Source organism: Schistocerca serialis, chromosome 5, assembly GCF_023864345.2.
Source record: "Schistocerca serialis cubense isolate TAMUIC-IGC-003099 chromosome 5, iqSchSeri2.2, whole genome shotgun sequence".
NCBI lineage: Eukaryota > Metazoa > Arthropoda > Insecta > Orthoptera > Acrididae > Schistocerca > Schistocerca serialis.
The window spans coordinates 747,968,520-747,989,914 of record NC_064642.1 but is presented as its reverse complement, the minus strand read 5'-3'; the positions used below and the strand labels follow the sequence as shown (position 1 = coordinate 747,989,914).

General features: G+C 45.6%; 1 protein-coding gene across 1 annotated transcript in view; it reads right to left on the bottom strand.

Annotated features, from left to right (window-relative positions):
* LOC126481197 (peptidyl-prolyl cis-trans isomerase FKBP8) overlaps positions 1-21,395 on the bottom strand; it is a 71,187-nt gene that overhangs the window by 20,722 nt on the left and 29,070 nt on the right. The window contains exon 7 of the mRNA XM_050104789.1: positions 8,409-8,612. Coding sequence (XP_049960746.1) covers positions 8,409-8,612 — 204 coding nt within the window. The remainder of the gene's footprint in view (positions 1-8,408; positions 8,613-21,395) is intronic.

Here is a 21,395-nt window from a genome sequence, read left to right as displayed (position 1 = left end):
CTGAATGAATGCCTCAATATATGTAGTAATTATTCTAATCTTATCCTCACAAACCCCATGTGAGAGATACATAGGGGGTTGTAGTACATCCCTACAGTAATCAGACAGTTCTTGAAACTTCATTAAAAGACTCTCGAGATAGTTTATGTCTATGATCACGAGTTTGCCACTTCAGTTCCTTCAATATATCTATGACTCTCCCACGGTTCAAACAAACCTGTGACCATTTGTGCTGCACGTGTCTGTATACATTCAGTATACCCTGTTAGTCCCATCTGGTATGGATACCACACAGACTTCAGCAGTATTCTAGAACTGGTCACAATAGTGATTTGTAAGCAACCTCCTTTGTAGACTGACTGGACTTCCCCAGTACTCTACCTGTAAACCAAAGTCTACCACCAGCTCTACCCCCAACTGAACCTACATGATCATTCCATTTCATATCCCTACAATGCATTACACCCAGGTATTTGTATGACTTTGCCGATTCCAACAGTGACTCACTGATATTATAGCCATAGAACATTACTTTTTTTTTCATTTTGTGAAATGCAACATTTTACATTTCTGAACATTTAGAGCAAGTTGCCAATCTCTGCACCAAGTTGAAATCCTATCTGAATTTGACTGAATATTTATGCAGCTTCTCTTAGACCATACTTCATTATAGATAACTGGACCATCTGCAAAAAGCCTGATTTTACTGTTAATATTGTCTGGAAGGTCATTAATATACAACACGAACAGCAAAGGTCCCAACACACTTTGCTGGGGCACACTCAATGTTACCTCTACATCTGATGATGACTTCTACATCTGACGATGACTCTCCATCCATGCTGTGTACTTCCTACCAAAAAGTCCTCAATCCAGTCACAAATATCACCTGATACCCCACATGATTGTACTTTTGACAATAAGCATATGTGTGGTACTGAGTCAAATGCTTTTTGGAAATCAAGAAATACTGCATTTTAACATCTTGCCTCGAACCAAAGCTTCCTGTATGTTGTGTGAGAAAAATATGAATTTGGTTAACAGCCTTGACATACGACCTGAATTTATTTGGAAATTGTGAAATGTCATTTGACAACATTCTGCTGTGGTAGTCACTGAAGGTACAATACATTATTCTCTTGACAGCCAAATGTATTTTATTCAGCATGTTTCTACCTATGGCCCTAAGCTTTGTTTAACAACAATTATGCAGTAATCTGTTTCTTTGGAAGTTTCTTTACAGTGACTGTTTACCACAGAGGTTTCTCCCCTTATGAACTGTTCTACTGGGCACACATCTATCCAGTGTATGGTCAACTATTCTTTTAAACTGAGCCATAGTTCCTCCACTGCTCCTGCTCTGTGCTGAAAGTTTCAAGTTGCTCATTGAGATCTGAAACTAATGTTTTTATCTAATGTCCTGAAAATATAAATATCTTTCTGGTTGTTTTAGTTGTCCTTTGCACTTTAGTAATCATTGTTGCCACAACTGTGTCATGGTCACCGATACCAGTTTCGATGTGGACATCCTCAAAGAGGTCAGGTCTATTTGTTGCCATTAGATCCAATGTATTACCATCACGACTTCGCTTCCTAACTACCTGTTCGAGCTAGTTTTCCAAATATATACAAAACACAGTTAAATTTTCTCTTAACTTCTCATTACTATCAATTTCTAGTTTCAACCAGCTTTCTGTACCTACAATTATGTGAGCCTTACTGCTTTTGAGGAGCACTTCAAACTCTGGAACTTTGTTGAAAATGCTTCAGCAATTTACCATTAGGATTTTAATATTCTCACCTGGGGGAGGCATTTCTTTCGATCTTACACTGATACTTCTGTGATACTTCTGCGTTTCCCACAGCCATCATTATCTGGATTGAATGGAGAGTCACTTAATTTAAATAAACCTTGTGTCCACCACACACAGTCAGCTACATCCGATGTGTAGTGCACACCTGACCTATTTATGGGGACCCCACAGCTCTCACCCCTATGACGCAAGTCCAGGATGTCACAGAACCTTTGAAATCTCTGGTTCAGGACTTCCACTCAACTCAGAACAAAGGGCCATGATCCATTCTGGAGACAACACTGCAAACTGTGAGCTTCCTTTAAACTCCACACACAAGGCTGGGCTGGTCTTCTCAACTTTCTCTGGCATTCGCTGAAATGATACAAGATAGATTGATTGATTGACTGATTAATTGAGAGGGGTTATGGAACCAAATGGTGAGGCTATCAGTTCTGCAATTCCGCGAAGTGAGTCACAGAAGAAAGAGGGTCTACTAAATGTGGATGGATCCACTCACGGGGGTCAGATTATAAAATAAGGAACATTGAACATGCACAGTAAAGGCATAAAAGGTGAGACCAAATCTAAAAACTGGAAAAAAGGAAAAAGGGGGGGGGGGCAGTCATGGGGTCACAAACCGAGAAGACAGTAAAAACAAGTCCTAACCACAACCAACCTGTCCCTGCTCCAAGACTAAAGGAGAACCGTATGTCAGGAAATAAAAACCACTTTCGCAGAGGAAACCGAGGACCAGTTCAACCATCCATGGATCATCTGCTAATATTAAATTTAAGGAATCAGGAAGACAAAACAAAGGGCCGAAAGAAGGGGACATTCCACCAATATGTGAGATATCGTCAGTCTGGTGCCACAATCACATTGTGGAGGATGGTCTATACGTAGGAGGAAACAATTGGTGAGCCGGATATGACCAATGTGTAAATGGCATAAAACAGTGGACTCCTCCTGAGGTGAACGGAAGGAAGAGACGTCAGATCATTCCTTAGGATGCCCTCATGACTTGGAACCCAGAAAAAGACGATTGAACAGGCGGCATGCTCAAGGGCACAGAGGTCATGGATAGCAGAGACAAAGGGTGATGAGAGTAGCATCGGTCAATACCCTGCAGACTGCTCATGGAGTCTGAACAAATTAAAATACTGTGGAGGGAGGCTCATTGGTTGGTTGGTTGGTTAGTTTAAAAAAGGAGGGAAGGGACCAAACTACAATGTCATCGGTCCCTTGTTCCTAATAAAACAATGCCAGAAGTGTGAGAATAAAACGGACGAGACATAACACAAAACGGAAAGAAAGGAAAAACCACAAGGAGAAAGGAAAGGCAACAAACACTAGAAGGAACAAAAGAGAACAAGAAAACAACAGAGATGCTAGAAATGGAAGAGAGTAAAACAAGAAAGCAGATTACAGTGGCTGGCCGATCACGAGAATAAAAAGGAGAAAGCCAGACACTCTGAAAAACATTAAAACTTGCACCCTAATAACACTAGGGTGGAGGACACAGCGGGGCAAAGGACATGCACTAAAACCTACATATAAGTATAAAACCCACTCTCACAGACAAAACTCAAAACTACAACTGCTGCTGAGGCATTGTCGCCCAACATCGAAGGCAGGGAGCTGAGAAAGTTAAAAGTCCACCCAAGAGGGGCTAAAAGTGGGCAGTCCAGCAAGAGGTGGACAACTGTCATTTGGAAGTCACAGCAACCCAGAAGTGGTCCTCACGACGGAGTAGGTGACTATGCTTTAGCCATGTATGGCCAATGCGGAGCCAGCACAGGACAACTGATTCCTTGTGAGAGGACTGCATGGAAGACTTCCAAACATTCATCATCTCCTTAATGATATGCAGCTTGTTGTGCTTACTGTTATGCCATTCTGTCTCCCAAAGCCTGAAAAACCCTGCTGCATAAGACAGAACACAGGTCATATTCAGAGATAACCATCTCCAGAAGCGGTTTCCGCTTCGCCTGTTTGCCCAACCTGGCAGTAAGTCCATTGCCTGGGATTATGATGTGTCCAGGGGTCCAGACAAACACCACTGATCAACGGGACCGTTCCAGGGTATAGATGGGCTTCTGGATGGATGCAACCAGACAATAATGAGGGTAGCAGTGGTTGATAGCTTGTAGGCTGCTGAACGAGTCAGTACACAGCAGAAATGACGCGCCAGGGCATGAGCGGATGTGCTCAAGACCACAAGATATGGCTGCCAGCTCTGCAGTGAGAGCACTGCAGCCATCTGGCAAGGAGTGCTTTTCAATATGTCCTCCATGAACATATGCAAAGCCTACATGACCATCAGCCAGTCAGTGTAAACCACTCCAGAGCCCCAGAACACAAGAATCGAGAGGAAGCGACAGCAAAGAGCTGCAGGGTGAACGGAGTACTTAGGGACACGTGAAAGGTCCAGACAAATCTGTGGCCGAGGCGTACACCATGGAGGCGTACGTGATCGGAATGCAAGTAGAGGTGGTAAAGGGAAGGACTCCAGTTCAGAGAGAAGGGACAAAACAAATCATTAGCCCCGACCTAGGCCGCCGATGTGGGAGTTGGACTGCCGCAGGCGGGAAAACGAGACTGTAATTCGGATGCTCAGGACAACTACGAATGTGTGTAACTTAACTGACGAGCAATTGTGCATGCCTGATCTGCAATGGAGGGACCCAAGCCTCCACCAGTACGCTGGTCACCGGACTCATCCTAAAAGCTCCTGTCGTTACTTGAACCCTACAGTGCACAGGGTTGAGTAAATGCAACACTGAGGGTGTTGCCGAACCATAGCCCACACTCCCGTACCCAATTCGGGATTGGACAAGGGCTCTGTAGAGATGCAGCAATGTAGAGCGATCAGCACCCCTGCTGGTGTTGCTCAGGCAATGGAGGGAATTGAGGTGCTGCCAGTACTTCGACTTAAACTGATGAAGTTGAGGTAGCAAAGTCAATAGAGTGTCGAAAACCAGTCCCAAGAATTGATAGGTACAGTTCTGGGTCCTGATGAACAGTACGACACCGACAGAACTGCATGACACATGACTTTGCAGCTGAAAACGAAGTCGTAGGCTAGAGCCCATGACTGTGCCCTGTGGGTGGCTCCCTGTAGGCGACGTTACGCAACACCACTACTGGAGCAGCAGTACGAAATGCAGAAATCGTCTACATACAGAGAACGTGAGACAGAGGGCCTGACAGCTGCTACTAGACTGTTAATGGCCAGTAAAAATAGAGATAGAGAGAGAGAGACCCACTCATACAATCTGGCAAGGATATGATGTCGCCAGGTCATGTCGTATGTTTGTGGCAACCAGGTGTTGCTGTCTGGAAAAGCCTGTTCAGATGGCAGACTCGAGGGACAGATTATTGTCAGTGGTAGAGCAACCCTGGCGGAAGCCGCTCTAACATGGAACAAGTAGGCCACGTGACTCCAGGACCCAACCCAACCATCAACATACCATACATTCCAAAAGCTTACAAAGAACGTCGGTGAGGCTAATGGGCCGATAGCTATCCACATCAAACAGGTTTTTACCAGGTTTGAGCACCGGAATGATGGTGCTCTTCCACCATTGCAATGGAAAGATGCCATCGCACCAGATCTGGTTGAAGACAAAGAGGAAATGTCACTTGTCAGATGAAAGATGTTTAATCATCTGGCTGTGGATCCGATCATGCCCAGGAGCTGTGTCAGGGCAATGTTCAAGGGCATCTGAGGAGCTCCCACACTGTAAATGGGGCATTATATGATTCATTGTAGCATGTAGTGAATGAGAGGATGTTCCCTTCCAGCCGCCGTTTGAGAGTGCGAAAGGCTGGGGGTAATTCTCAGACACAGAGGCTCGAGCGAAGTGCTCACCGAAGTGCTCGGCAATCGCATTTGCATAGGTAGATAACACACAATTTATGGTAACACCAGGAACATCTGCTAGGATGTGGTACCCGAAAAAACCGTTTGATCTTTGCTCAGACTTGGGATGGTGACGTATGGCACCCAATGGTTGAGACTTATCTCTCTCAACACTCCTGTCGTTTGGTAATTGCTTCAGTGACTTCCGGCGACCACCAAGGGTCTGCCTTACGCCTCAGGCACCCAAAAGAGGGAGGGATCGTGTTTTCTGCCACAGAAATAATCTTTCTAGTCACCTGCTCAACCATAACATCGATGTTACCGTGTAGGGGAGATTCAATGGTGACAGCAGAGGTGACAGTTTCCCAGTCCACACTGTTTAAAGCTCATCTGGGTAGGCATCCGTGGTCCTGACACTGGGGCAGTGACAGGAAGATGGGGAAGTGGCCACTATCACACAAGTCGTCCTGTGCTCTGCAGTGGATAGTGTGGTGTCACCGCTAGACACCACACTTGCTAGGTGGTAGCTTAAATCGGCCGCGGTCCATTTAGTACATGTCGGACCCGCGTGTCGCCACTGTGTGATCGCAGACCTAGCGCCACCACAAGGCAGGTCTCGAGATACGATATTGCACTCGCCCCAGTTGTACGGACGACATTGCTAGCGACAATACGGACGAAGCCTTCCTCTCATTTGCCGAGAGACAGTTAGAATAGCCTTCTGCTAAGTCCATGGCTACGACCTAGCAAGGCGCCAATTATAACAGTGCATGTATCTTACGAGTCGCATTTGTATAGTCAAGAGAGATGTATCACAAGGAGTCATTAAAGTTAAGTATAAAGCAGCTACGTACTTTTCTTGCTACCATTCAATAGTTATCCTGTTCCAGAATTCACGCCCGTCTGCGTTAGATAGCGTGCCTATCGGCCCCCTCAAAATAACACTGTGTCGGCACTTCTGTCGACACATCAGATAGATGGGAGAAGTCCTGGGCTGTAAACTGAAAAATCAATGGCCGAATAGCTACAATGAGCCACACTGAAATGCATGGCAGCTCCAGTTTTTAAGAGGTAGAGGTCGAACTGAGACAGTGAAGTTTCGACATCTCTACATCAGCCAGTAAGCACAGTGCCACCACACAAGGGGTTATGGGTGTTAAAATCTCCCAAAAGAAAGAAAGGTTTAGGGACTTTATCAATCAGTGCACCTAATACAGTCAGGGGTAATGCACCATCTGGAGGAAGATATACATAGACAGTTATTTCCTGCATCATCCTTTTCTGACAGCCACAGCTTCAAGAGGGGTTTGAAGAGGCACAGTTTCACCACGACTGAGTTTAGAACATAAACGCAAACTCCACCCGACACTCTACACTCCATTACAGTCATTACAGTTCCTGTAATATCCCTTATAGCCGCAAAGGGCAGGGGTCCGCATTGCCGGGAACCAGGTTTCCCGGAGGGCAATGAAGACATCAGGTCAGGTTTAACAGTCGCCATAGTTCAGGCAGGCAGCGGAAAAAACCACTGCAATTCTACTGGAGGATGACATCGTGAGACTGGGAAGGCATGGAACATTCAATGAGTTAGTTTATGACTCAGAGTCACCTACTGCCACCAACTTATTGCCTGAGCAGTCTATATCCACTGTGTGTGAGGGTCTGGCAAGATCTAGGTCCTCAGCAGACGCCAAAATCTCCACCCCATCCTCAGATATACAGCTTGTCGGTAGTGGTGGTGTGGGTGCCACTGCAATTTCCTTGGTCTTAGGGGTTTTCTTTTTGGATTTCTCTTGTTGCTCCTTGGGTTTCCTTGGCGCAGTCTGGGACCGAGGATGAGCGTGAAGCACTATGACCAGCTGCTTTTGGGCTCTTCATTTTTCACACAAACAGAAACCTGGGAAGGGAGAAGACCCAAGGGAAGCCAAAGACGACTTACACTACTCCGGCTTAGAAGTGGGGACAGATGTCCCTGACAGTTGTGGGGGGGGGGGGGGGGGGGGTTGCTCCCAAAATAGGTGGTTCTGGTGCAACAGGGAGGGAAATGCCCCCCACCATCAAGGGGGCAGGTGTAGTCTTCCAGCTCAGAGGTGACTGGGATTGTCGGGGTTGATGGTGCCAGAAAAGTTGTAGCAGCGGCATAAGACTGTCATACACACAGGATGCAATCCGGCCTGATAGGTAGCATATGTTTCATAGTTTCCTGTTCTTTGTAATGTCACTACTATATCTAAGACTGGATTGTGTTTTACAGGGCAATCACAGTTGGCAATGCATGCATCTTTTTCTATTACAATTTACTTCTGAGCTCTAATCAAGAGCTTTTTGACTTCACATTAAAGTACTGACTAGGAAACAATCCCACTGTGCAGAAACCAACCACAGTCAAGCAGTAACTGCAAAATTTGATCTAACATGAAGTCTTAAGGGCCTCAATTAAAATCCAGAAATCAATTTTAATCAAAAACAATGACACTCAACAGCTAGTGAGTTCTTTGTCCACTGGTATACATACCATTACTATTTTCTGTTTTGTCACAGCAAATTTTGGACTTACATTTTCTAGTGATAAGGTATGGCAATAAATTATCAGACAGACGTTTATCTTTTTCACCACTATGGGGAGTCACATCCATCACTGTCTCAGCAGTGCATAACTTACTACTAGTAAATACCCACTGCCCGATAAATGAAAACAATAAATACAATTTGTTGAATTAGGACTGAAAGGTGATTTCCAAGAGACTTACCCTCGATCCTCTTGCAGTCTTTTCTGTACTCTTATTCTGCCCCAACATTTTCTTATAGAGGCTTTTCTCTTGCTTTGTGTCACGTTTAATTACATCCAAAAGGCGCTGCACTTCTTGCTTTATCACCTTTGATTCAGGTTCCAACTGACTTGCATTTCGCAAGACTGATAACGCTGCTGTTGTATCTCCTTTTGCAGCTAGGATCTGAAATGTAAATTATTGGACATTGTATTCAAGCTTTCATATCTTTGTTCCTCATCAGAATATAATCAAGCAAGGAAGAATAAGTTGGGCCGGACATGTACAGAGAATGCCAGAAACTAAGCATTACCAAATCATAAGAAAGCTCTAAGGAAGAAGACGACATAGATCCACTAAAGGGAGCTTGAAGAAATGGAGAATGATTTCAAAGCAATGAGAGAGTCACGACTTGGAGAAGGAAATTGATGGACAGAAGAAAGGGAGCAGGTAACAAAGGAGCCCAAGTTTCTACAAGGACTGTAGCACCAACCAGTAAGTAAGTTGTTCATATTCACAACTGCGAATGTATTTCATGGAATACTGTTCAAATTGAAAATGTTACCCAGCCAAATTGCAGCAATATTTTCAAATGCTTTGAGCAGGCACATAATAGTACAACTGGCCTATACCTTTCTGTGGTTTTTCACGTTTTATAAAAACAATAAAAGACATACATACATATTCTTATAATATTTTCTATTTCTGTTGCTTTTATTGGAGAGGGAAAAGTATTTCATTGTAAAAATTGTTGTGGGAACAGTGTGCACACAGTGCATACTGGAACATTAAAGATTCTGTGTCATTTCTGAGAAGTATCTATTCAATTTACTGTATCTCATATGCAGTTTCTGTTACTTTCATATTTATACTCTATGTTATGTCTCTGATTATTTTTCTTCTTCTCCTGTCTTGTCATTGCAATGGCCCACACACTTTATCACTCTCTCTCTCTCTCTCTCTCTCTCTCTCTCTCTCTCTCTCTCTCTCTCTCTTTCCAATCACACAATGAAATCCGGAAAGATTCTATCAGTGATACATTGTAGCAAGAGGAGTGTAAATGTACTGCCAAAACTGGAGCAGATTGACCAACCCTGATTCAAAGTCAATTATTCACAAAGGAATTACAGACATTGGCTGCAAATTGGCACCAATTTAAATTAATGGGGAAGTTCAAAATTTGTGCCAGACACCAGTATTCAAACCCTGGTCTCCTGCTCACTAGGCAGACACGTTCACCACTGCGCTATCCGAACTCTGTGGTCATTGCTAGTGCACGGACCACCCTAGCATGCCTCCTGTCACACCCAAATTCTCCACTTATCCACACACTACTAATGTTGTCTAGTAAGCAGGAGACGTGGGTTCGAACCTCAGTGCAGCACAAATTTTTAATTTGCCCACTGATTTGAATCAATGCTCACCAGTAGCCAATATCTGTAATTCCTTTGTATCTCAATTCATAGTGGCTGCTGGATCAAAATGGTGTGTGTTCTTTCAGACATGTTCAAAAGAACAGACACCTCATATATCAAAATCATTTGCACTTCAGCTGAAACTGATTTATGATTAAATTTTCCCAGAGACATTTAATTCTCATCTTTATCTATAATATTGGAAGCTGAAGAAATGAATTAAAATTTGTGCCACGGCCGCAACTCGAACCCGGGTCTTCTTGCTTACTAGGTAATAGTGACAATGTAAGGGGGAAATAAACGGTAGATATTAACTGAAGTTTGTGTTGGGGAGGGCATTCAACTTGAGTAGTTTGTGCAGTAACGTTGACCATAAAGCTGTGGTGGTGTAGCGGTCAGCTTTTCTGACTAGTAAGTAAGAAGACTAGGGTTCGAGTCCTGGGTGCAGCACAAATTTTAATCCCTTTCTTCAGCTTCCAACATTATTGTAGAAACTTATTTACTCCGCTTATAGTAAATCCTACAGCTACATCAATATGGAGAGAGATTATAAAGCAGTACATGCACATTTATTGAAGGAAGGAGAAACACAAGAGTTATTAGAACATTAGGAGTTTGAAACAACTCACATGATTAAAACCATGTGGCAGACAGGAAATCAAGCCTGTAGCTTCACCTTTCGGAGAAATGCTGTTACAGACAGCTATCTCGGCACGAATTATGATCCACCCTAACAGCTTCAATTCTGACAGGAGTGCTCCCCTACCTTACAAACTTCACAGAAGCTCTCCTGCGCACCATAATGGTACTAGCCCTCCAGGAATAAATGCACCAGCCGAACAAACCTACCAGCCACAATTTTAATACATCAGAAAGTTTCAGCAACTGTGTGCACACTGCTACAGAGTGAAAGATCCATTGCAGACTACATGGTAATTAAGCAATGACAGCATCCTTCAACAATAAGTTCCGTAGTACTTTTTTTGAAAGAGTAAATTTTAAACATTTCAACGATGAAAGCCAAATGTGCCAATTGGTACAAAACTGTTTTTGAGCTTTGGCCATATTGTGCAAAATCTTGTGTGGAAACAGATCTTTTTCACAGCTAAATGTTCCCACAAAACAATGTACTTAAACTTTTCCTATACCTAACAAAGCCAGTCATCTTATCCCACAATGAACAGAGTGTCAATAGTTTTTGGAGTAACAACTCATTTTAGGATGACCTTCACAAAATTCATCACCAACAAAAGAATAACCACAGTAAAATTCTGCAATGTTATTGTGAACAGTGCATTCTTCAACTGGTTCCCTTCTTTCCCCTATTAGGGCACCCAAGTCAAAACTATAGAACACAAACACAGAGACAAGGGAAACGACTATGTGTCCGTCCCAATGGACAGAATAGGAGGCAGCTAAACATGGTATGTGGAAAAAGGGCTAAAAACCATACAAAAATGGAGATCCAAAACTAAAAATTAAATAGCCTTCACCATATTGCTTCAGCGGATAAAAAGTAAAACACGGTCAACAGCCCACGCGTCATTCGCTAAAACGGCTCATAAATCAGTTAGCAAACCCGAGCTGGAAAGTAAATTGGTAAAAAAAGGGCATTCCTGTAGGAAGTGGCGGACAGTTAAAATTTGGGAGCAATGCATACAAATTTGTGGGGCAACGCCACTGAGCAAATGGCAATGGCTAAAAAGGCAGTGCCCAATATGCAGCAGAGTTAAAATAATCTACCAGCGGGAGGGCCGGGAGTAGGTCATCAAAGGCGCCGGGAGAGGCTTAATAAGCTGAAACTTATTCCCATGAAGGGAGGGTCATTGGCGATGCCTAAGGGAAACCAGCTCCTGACAGATCGTAACGCAGAGATCACAGGAGGGAATAGAGGTACTCGCGAGCTGAGGTACGAGGACTGCAGCCTTGGCAGCAGCATCAGCAACCTCGTTTCCTGGCAGACCGACATGACCAGGGACCCACAGAAGCATGACATTGGCTCCACTATGAGTGAGCAAGTGAAAATTTTCCTGGACCCGCTGCAGTAAGGGATGAGCAGTGTACAGCACATGGAGACTTTGGGGGCAATGAGTGCGTCTGAGCAGAGGACACAATTGGGAAGGCTGCATCACCGGATATACTCCACAGCCTAATACAAGGCGAAAAGCTCAGCTGTAAATACTGAGGAGTGTGCCGGAAGCCGATATCGAAAGATATGGGTGCCAATGACAAAGGAACACCCGACCCCATGGTCAGTCCAAGAGCCATCAGTGTATACAAAGGTACTATCGCTAAGTTCAATGCGAAGTTCGTGAAGCTGAACGTGATAGACCAAGTCTGGAGTAGTATCCTCAGGAAGCGAATGAAGGTAAAGATTAACATGTGCTCCTTCATGAAGCACAAGGTGGTGAAGGGTTCACATCCACTGGAAAAGTTGCAGGTAGCGTGAAGTTAATCCAAAGTAGCAAGTGGCAAAAGCGGACTCCAGGAGGTAGGAGAGAAGAGGGGCAAGACCCATACTGACGATCTAAGGAATCATCAAAGGAGGAGACATAGGAGGGGTGGTCACGCATGGCAGAAAAACGGCATGCATACTTGTCGAGGATAAAGTCATGGCAGTAGGACAGTGGTAGTTCCTCAGCTTCAGCATACACACACTGAACTGGGCTGCTGTAAAAGACGCCCCTGGCCAAACAGATGCCATGATGATGGATAGTGTTGAGATGGCACAAAAGGGATGGGCGTGCAGATGCATAAACAAAGCACCCACAGTCAAATTTTGAATGGACAAGGGACCGGTACAAACAGAGGAGGGTGGTTGAATCAGCAACCAAAGAAGTACCATTGAGGGACTGCGTACAGTGGGGTGGCAGGTAAGAGACATGGGAGGACCAAGAGTGTTTCCTATCGAGCATGAGCCCCAGGAATTTCGTAGTGTCAACGAACAGAAGGGCAACAGCCCCATTCCCTGTTATGGCAGGGTATAATGCTTATGTAAAACAAATCTGTAGGTCAATGAAGTTTGGACAGTTTATAATAAACTTCTACACAATTACATATTTTAGCACATATAAGCAACAAATGATCATGTGTAATATATAGTTAAAACAAGATTATCTCCCATTCAACACAAGCACACTTTACAATACTTTACACAAAAAATGTACAGCATTTTTAGGTTACACCTACAGTATACCACCAAGTGTGGAGTTTGGCTAGCACGTACAAAGAATTTTGTATGACAAATTTCTTTATGAAATCAAACAATGGAACATCCAGGCTGGAATAACGCATTACTAAGAAAAGGATGGATTGCTACTCACATCTCCTCTCCCACACACTATTAATCCATAATTTCATACCAGCCTCTTCCCTCCAGTCCTTGTGATCTACGTGATCAACACCTGGCAGTATTTCAGAAAATTCTGGCATTACTTTGCCCTTGAAAAGATCACTAGATCAAGTGTCGTACTGTCAGCACAACACGAAAGGACAACAGTGTAGTGAATTTTTTCATGCCCACTTGTTTTTATAGTTATAGTTTTAGCACCTTTCATGGGAATTGCTCTGTTACTTGGCATATCAAATACCAGAGGAGTTTTGTCCTTATTCACTATATGGCTTCTTCCCATACTGGTTTTCTTTCAATATTGAATAATACAGTGATGGTAAGATAATTTCTCTCTTCATACTGAAAGTAAGGGGAAACTACAGCCATAAAGTTTTCCGAGGGCATTCTGCTTTACTGTATGGTTAAAAGATGATGGCGTCCTCTTGGGTAAAATAGTCCCCCTATTCGGATCTCCGGGCAGGGACTACTCTGAAGGACGTCATTATACGGAGAAAGAAAACTGCCATTCTACGTTTTGGAATGTGGAATGTCAGATCCCTTAATCGGGTAGGTAGGTTAGAAAATTAAAAAAGGGAAATAGGTAGATTAAACTTGGATATTGTGGGAATTAGTGAAGTTTGGTGGCAGAAGGAACAAGACTTCTGGTCAGGTGAATACAGGGTCATAAATACAAAATCAAATAGGTAAAATACAGGAGTAGGTTTAATAAAGAATAAAAAAAATAGGAGTATGAGTAAGCTGCTACGAACAGCACAGTGAATGCATTATTGTAGCCAAGATAGACACGAAGCCCACAACTGCCTCAGTAGTACAAGTTTACATGCTTACTAGCTCTGCAGATGAAGAGACTGAAGAAATGTATGATGAGATAAAAGAAATTATTCAGATAGTGAAGAGAGGCAAAAATTTAATAGTCATGGGGGAATGGAATTTGACAGTAGGAAAAGGAAGAGAAGGAAAAGTAGTAGGCTAATATGGAATGAAGGGTAAGGAATGAAAGAGGAAGCTACCTGGTAGAATTTTGCACAGAGCATAAATTACTCACAGCTAACATTTAAGAATCATGGTTGGTTGGTTGGTTTAAAAGAGGGGGAAAGGGACCAAACTATGAGGTCATCAGTCCCTTGTTTCGCATAAAACAATGCCACAAGTGTGAGAATAAAATAAATGAGGCTGACCACTCAAAACAGAATGAAAGGAAAAAAATCACAAGAACGGCGAAGGGCAACAAACATGTAAGTGGATCATAGTGGACAAGAAAACCACTGAAATGCAAGAAACGGGATGAAGAGATTAAAACAATCCAGATTACCATGGCTGGCTGACCATGAGAATAAAAAAGGAGAAGCCAGCCACTCTGCAACACATTAAAACCTCCACCCTAGAAGCACAGAGGGACAAAGGACATCCGCTAAAACTTAGGTCAAATGATAAAACCCATCCTCACAAAGAAAACTTAAAACTAAATCAGCCAGTGAGGTGTTGTCAGATAAAATTAGCAGCAATGGGTCCGGTAACCCAAGATCTCGTCACTGGCCAGTCAAAGTGGGAAGTGGACCAGAATATGGGCCACTGTCAACCAGGCACCGCACCGACACTCAGGCAGGTCTTCACAGCGCAGGAGGTAACTGTGGGTCACCCAAGCACGGCCAATGTGGGGCTGGTAGAGGAAAATTGATTCCCTGCTTGAGGCCCACACGAAAGACTTCCACCCATTTGTAGTCTCCTTAATGACACGCAGTTAGTTGTGTGTACTGTTATGCCAAGAGCACCAGGATTAACTGAGTCCTTAGGGTCATGCGAAAGGTCCAGACGAATCTGCGGCCTAGGTGTACACCATGGAGGTGTATGCGGACGGACATGGATGGGAGGTGGTAAAGGGAAGGACTCCAGTTCAGAGAGAAGGGATCATACACAAACCGCAATCGTTGGCCATGACCTGGGCCACTGATGCATGAGATGAACTACCATGGGTGGAAAAGGGAGACGACGATTCGGATGCGCAGGAGAACTACGAACGTCTGCTACGTAACTGGCGAACAGTTGTGCACGTCTGATCTGCAATGGAGGGACTCCGGCCTCCACCAGGACACTGGTCACCGGACTCATTCTGAAAGCTCCCGTCATTAGGCGAATGCGACAGTGGTGCACTGGGTTGAGTACACGCAACACTTATGGTGCCACCGAACCATAAACCAGACTCACATAATCAAGGCGGAATTGAACAAGGGCTTTGTAGAGCAGCAGCAGCAGCAGCAGCAGCAGCAGCAGCACCAGCAGCAGCACCAGCAGCAGCACCAGCACCAGAGCAGACCGATGCGCAACCCAGTTGGTGTTGCTCAGACAGCGGAAGGCATTGAGGTGCCGCTAGCACTTCCATTTAAGCTGTTGAAGGTGACGTAGCCAAGGCAATCGGGCATCGAAAACAAGTCTTAAAATTCGATACGTCTCCACTACAGTGAGTGGATCATCATGAAGGTAAAGTTCTGGTTCCAGATGAACAGTACGAAACCAACAGAAGTGCATGACACACAACTTAGCAGCTGAAACCTGGAAGAAATGCGCGAGAGCCCATGACTGCACCTTATCTATGGCTCCCTGTAGGCACCGTTCAGAAACACCAGTACTGGTGGAGCAGTACGAAACACAGAAGTCATCTGCATACAGAGAGGGTGAGATCGACTGCCCTACAGCTGCTGCTAGACCATTAATGGCCCCTAAAAATAGCAATATACTCAATACAGAGCCCTGCAAGACCCCATTCTCATGGATGTGGATGGAACTATGGGAGGCATCAATTTGGACACAGGAAGTATGGAGAGACAGGAAATTCTGGATAAAAATCTGGAGCGGGCCTCTGAGACCCCACCCATATAATGTGGCAAGGATATGTTGTCGCCAGGTGGTCTCAAACAATTTGTACGGATCAAAAGAGACTGCAACAAGGTGTTACCAACTGGAAAGGGCTGTTCGGATGGCAGACTCGAGGGACACAAGATTATCAGTGGTAGGGCGCCCATGGCAGAAGCCACCTAGATATGGAGCCAGTAGGCCACCTGACTCCACAACCCAACCCAACACCTAGATATGGAGCCAGTAGGCCACCTGACTCCACAACCCAACCGAAGTGCTGACACCATATGTTCCAGCATCTTACAAAGAATGTTGGTGAGGCTGATGGGCCGATAGCTATCAACATCAAGTGGATTTTTACGGGGTTTGAGCACCACAACAATGGTGCTCTCCTGCCATTGCGATGGGAAGACGCCATCGCACCAGAGCTGGTCAAAGACACAAGGAGATGGCGCTTGTAGTCAGACGAGAGTTGTTTAATTATCTGACTGTGAATCCAACTGGGGCGTTAATAGGGTTCACTATGGCTTGTAGTGAATGAGAGGGTTTTCCTTTCCATCCACTGTTTGAGTTCTCCGACACAGAGGCTCAAGCATAGTGCTCACCGATTTGCTCAGCAATCGCGTTTGCATTGGTACATAGCATGCCATTGATGGTAATGCCAGGGACAGCTGTTGGGGTCTGGTACCCAATAAGGCGTCTGATCTTCGTCCAGACTTGGGAGGGTGATGTATGGCACCCAATGGTCGACAAGTACCTCTCCCAACACTCCTGTTTCTGTCGTTTTAGAAGCTGGCGTTCACGGGCACGTAGCTGCTTAAAGGCTATCAGATACTCTAAGGAAGGGTGTCGCTATAGAGCTTGCCGACGCTTCGTAATTGCCTCAGCAACTTCTGGCGACAACCAAGGGAGTCTCTTTCGTCGGGGGAATTCTAAAGAGTGAGGTATCGTGTTTTCTGCTGCAGAAACGAGTGTGGTAGTCACCTGCTCAACCATCACATCGATGCTACCATGTGGGGGAGAGTCAACGGTGACAGCAAAGGTGAAAGTTTCCTAGTCCACCTTGTTAAAGCCCATCTGGGTAGGCATCCGTGGGCCTGACGCTGGGGCAGTGACAGGAAGATGGGAAAGTGGTCACTACCACACAATTCGTCATGTGCTCTCCTGAGGATATGATCGGAGAAGTTCTGGGTTGCAAATTGAAAAATCAATGGCCGAGTAACTACCTTGAGCCACACTGAAATGTGTGGCGGCCAGGGTATTTAAGAGACAGAGGTGGAACTGAGAAAGTTTTGACATCTCTGCCTCGGCCAGTAAGCACGGTGTCACCCCACAAGGGGTTATGGGCATTAGAATCTCCCAATAGTAGGAAAGGTTTAGGGAATTGATCAATCAGTGTAGCTAATACATTCAGGGCTACTGCACCATCTGGAAAAAAAAAAATACATTGCAGACAGTTGTTTCCTGAATCGTCCATATTCTGACAGCCATAGCTTCAAGAGGGGACTGAAGCAACACAGTTTCACTATAGACTGAGTTTAGAACATAAATGCAAATTGCAACTGACTCTCGATTATAGTCACTACGGTGCCTGTAATATCCTGTACACCTGCGGAAGAAAGGGGTCCACATTGCCGGGAACCAGATTTCCTGGAGAGCAATGCAGAAAGCAGGTGTAAAGCTTAACAGTTGCCGTAGCTCAGCTGGGCAGTGGAACAAACTGCCGCAATTCCACTGCAGGATGAAATCTTGAGACTGGAAAGGCATGGAACATTCAATAAGGCAGTTCACGCCTCAGGGTCACCTGCTGCCACCGACTTTTTTGCCTATAGGTAGTAGTAGTGTGGGTGCCACTGCAAGTTCCTTGTTCTTAGGAGCCTTCTTTTTCGTTTTCTCGTGCTGTTCCTTTGGTTTCCCTGGCTAGGAGGACTTCACTGAATCAGTCTCCGGGAAGGAGGATGAGCGTGAAGCCCTACGACCAGCTGCTTTTGGGCTCTTCAGCCACTGGCGGGTATCTTCTTTCCCACTAGCAGAAACCTGGGAAGGGAGTGACCCAAGGGACCGCTTGCTAGCTAGAGGAGCTGAAGAAGTCTTACGCTTCTCTGGTTCAAAAGTGGGGACCGAAATCCCCGATGGTCGGGTGGTGTTGCTTCCGAAGTAAGTGGTGTGGGAGCAGTAGGGAGGCAAGTGGCCCCCCCACCATCAACGGGGCTGGGGCAGGCAACTGTTCTCGTAGAGGCCAGAGGCCGCATGTGAGGTGGTCATAGCCACAGTATGCAAGTGCTCAAATTTCCTCTTAGCCTCAGTGTAGGTAAGTCGGTCCAGGGTCTTATATTCCATGATTTTCCTCTCTTTCTGTAAAAATCCTGCAGTCTGGCAAGCAAGGTGAATGATGCTCTCCGCAGTTGACACAGATGGGAGGTGGAGCACATGGAGTATTGGGACGCATTGGACGTCCACAATCTCGACAAGTGGGGCTGGAAGTACAGCAGGAAGACCTATGGCTGAACTTCCAGCACTTAAAGCACCACATAGGGGGAGGGATATATGGCGTGACGTCACAGCGGTAGACCATCACCTTGACCTTCTCGGGCAATGTGTCACTCTCTAAGGCCAAGATGAAGGCACTGGTGGCAACCTGGTTATCCCTTGGACTCTGATGCACGTGCTGAACGAAATGAACACCTCGCCGCTGTAAATTGGTGCACAGCTCATCGTCCAACTGCAAAAGAAGGTCCCTGTGAAATATAATACCCTGGAAAATATTTAAGGTCTTATGAGATGTGATACTAACAGAAACTTCCCCCAACTTGCCAGAAGCAAGTAATGCCCATGACTGGGCAGAGGATGCTGTTTTTATCAAAACTGACCAAGAGTGCATTTTGGACAAGCCCTCCACCTCTCCAAATGGGCCTCCAAATGCTCCACAAACACTGAGGCTACACAGACATGAAAGATTCCCATATGGTTACTGGGACAAATAAGCTTCACCGTCGTCCTTAGCTTGGTGTTCCCATGGTGTAGCCAGGGAGGGGAATGACTGGGGGGTCATATTTTTTAGCATTGAAGTTAGATTTTGCCCACTTAGAGACTGCTGACAGCAGACCACTAGCAAGAAATGACATACTATGCTTCATAGCATGTCATCCACCCTGATGCCACTCACTCCGACCAGGGGTCCTCCCCACGGCCGCCATCCAGCCGCAGCAAAGACCACCTGGCAGGATAGCCATTGCCAGGAGCCCCGAAGCCCCAGGGTGACAGGCATATACTCCTTGGCTTACATGGGGAGTTAACTGTTGTGGACTGGCAAGACAGCCAATCCACAATGACGGGTAGCCGAAAGGCACGCATTTAAGCGAAAGGCACGCATTTAAGCTCACGCAGGCTGGCGTGAGGTCTGGAACAGGTAAGGGAATTTATAGTAGCAAAGAACGTAAGTAACTACTGGAATATTTAACTTTAATTCATAATTGGTGAAGATCGGTCTGATGGTACATGCATCACAAGATAAATAGCAAATGATAATGGCGCCTTGCTAGGTCGTAGCAAATGACATAGCTGAAGGCTATGCTAACTATCGTCTCGGCAAATGGGAGCGTAATTTGTCAGTGAACCACGCTAGCAAAGTCGGCTGTACAACTGGGACGAGTGCTAGGAAGTCTCTCTAGACCTGCCGTGTGGTGGCGCTCGGTCTGCAATCACTGATAGTGGCGACACGCGGGTCCGACGTATACTAGCGGACTGCGGCCGATTTAAAGGCTACCACCTAGCCAGTGTGGTGTCTGGCTGTGACACCACATTAACAGTGCAAGCATCAGCACAGTGATCGCTCTGTGGTCAGAGGGCTACAACCAACAGGGTACATGGTGACCCCACCACAATGGACTGGGTACCATGCTGGATATGAGGTGCAAAGAAGTCCATGGTCATCGTCGGCACAGAAAGTGACACTGCACACTGAATGGTGGAAAACACATCCCAAGAGATGGAGAATGGGCAGGACTGTAATGCCAGCTAAAGATCTCAATGCACGATGGACATGATGCACCATGTGAGGACCCCTTCCCCAAGGCTCACTCTTCGGGAATGCCATCACATGAAGGCCACAATGTGAGAGACTCCTTTTAGTTGCCTCTTACAACAGGCAGGAATACTTGGGCCTATTCTATTTCCTAAATAAAGTTCTGGATCAGGCTGTACTGTGGGTCGGCGACAAGAAGGCATAACCTGTGTTTTGGAGAGGGAAAACTGGAAGCCACGGACGGTGGTCCATGCAGAGGCCCATCGGATGGCACTCAGCAGACACTACTGAGTGGGAGCTGCACAATCTGTCAACATACAATGCCGGGGTAACCAGAGGCCCAACAGGTCACAACCCATTTATGACAATGAGGAACAGTGTGACACTTGGCACAGAACCCTGTGGGATACCATTCTCCTGAATCTGAGGCGTGCTGAGTGAAGTTCCAACTGGAACCCGGAAGAGCCAGTAAGATAGAAACTCAAGGATAAAAATATTAAGGGGACCACAGAAGCCCCAGTAATGGAGGATAACTAAAATGTTATGGCACCAAGCCGTATGCCTTATGTAGGTCAAAGAAAACTGCGACAAGGTGCCAGCAGTGAGTAAAAGCCTGTCAGATGGCCGATTCCAATCGGAGTAAATGGTCAGTTGGAGATCGCCCTGCCCGGAAGCCACACTGTTACGGTGACAAACAGCCACAAGATTTGAGTAACCAACTTCATCTGGAGTTGAGCATCCTTTTGAGCAGTTTACAAAGCACATTTGTATGGCTAATGGGGCGGTAGCTGTCTAGAGACCTTGAGTTTTTCCTGGGCTTAAGGATGGGGATAACTATACTGTCTCACCATTCCGACGGAAAAGTACCCGTGAGCCAGATGTGATTGAAAACCCTGAGGAGCTGTCACCTCTGGGGAACATCCAAGTTTTGAATCAACTGGTTGTGAATGGAATCTGGCCCTATGGCTGTGTCTCGTGAAGAGACAAGGGCCTGCACCAATTCCCATTCAGCAAAAGGTGCATTATAGGGCCCAACATAGTGTGGGATGAAATGGAGGGTTTATGTTCAACTCTGCGTTTCTGCTGGAGAAAGTTAGGAGGGTAGGAAGCAGATAACGATGCCATCACAATGTGTATCACAAGGTGTTCCGCGAGGACCAATGGATCAGTGCACAGAGCTCCTTTGAGGTTCAGACCCTGGACAGCTGAGTGTTGCTGGCGACCCAGAACGCCACAGAGCTTTGCTCAAACCTGCAATGAAGAGGCTTACATCCCCAGGGAGGAATTATAGCACTCCCAGCATTCCTTTTTACTCCACTCTGCTT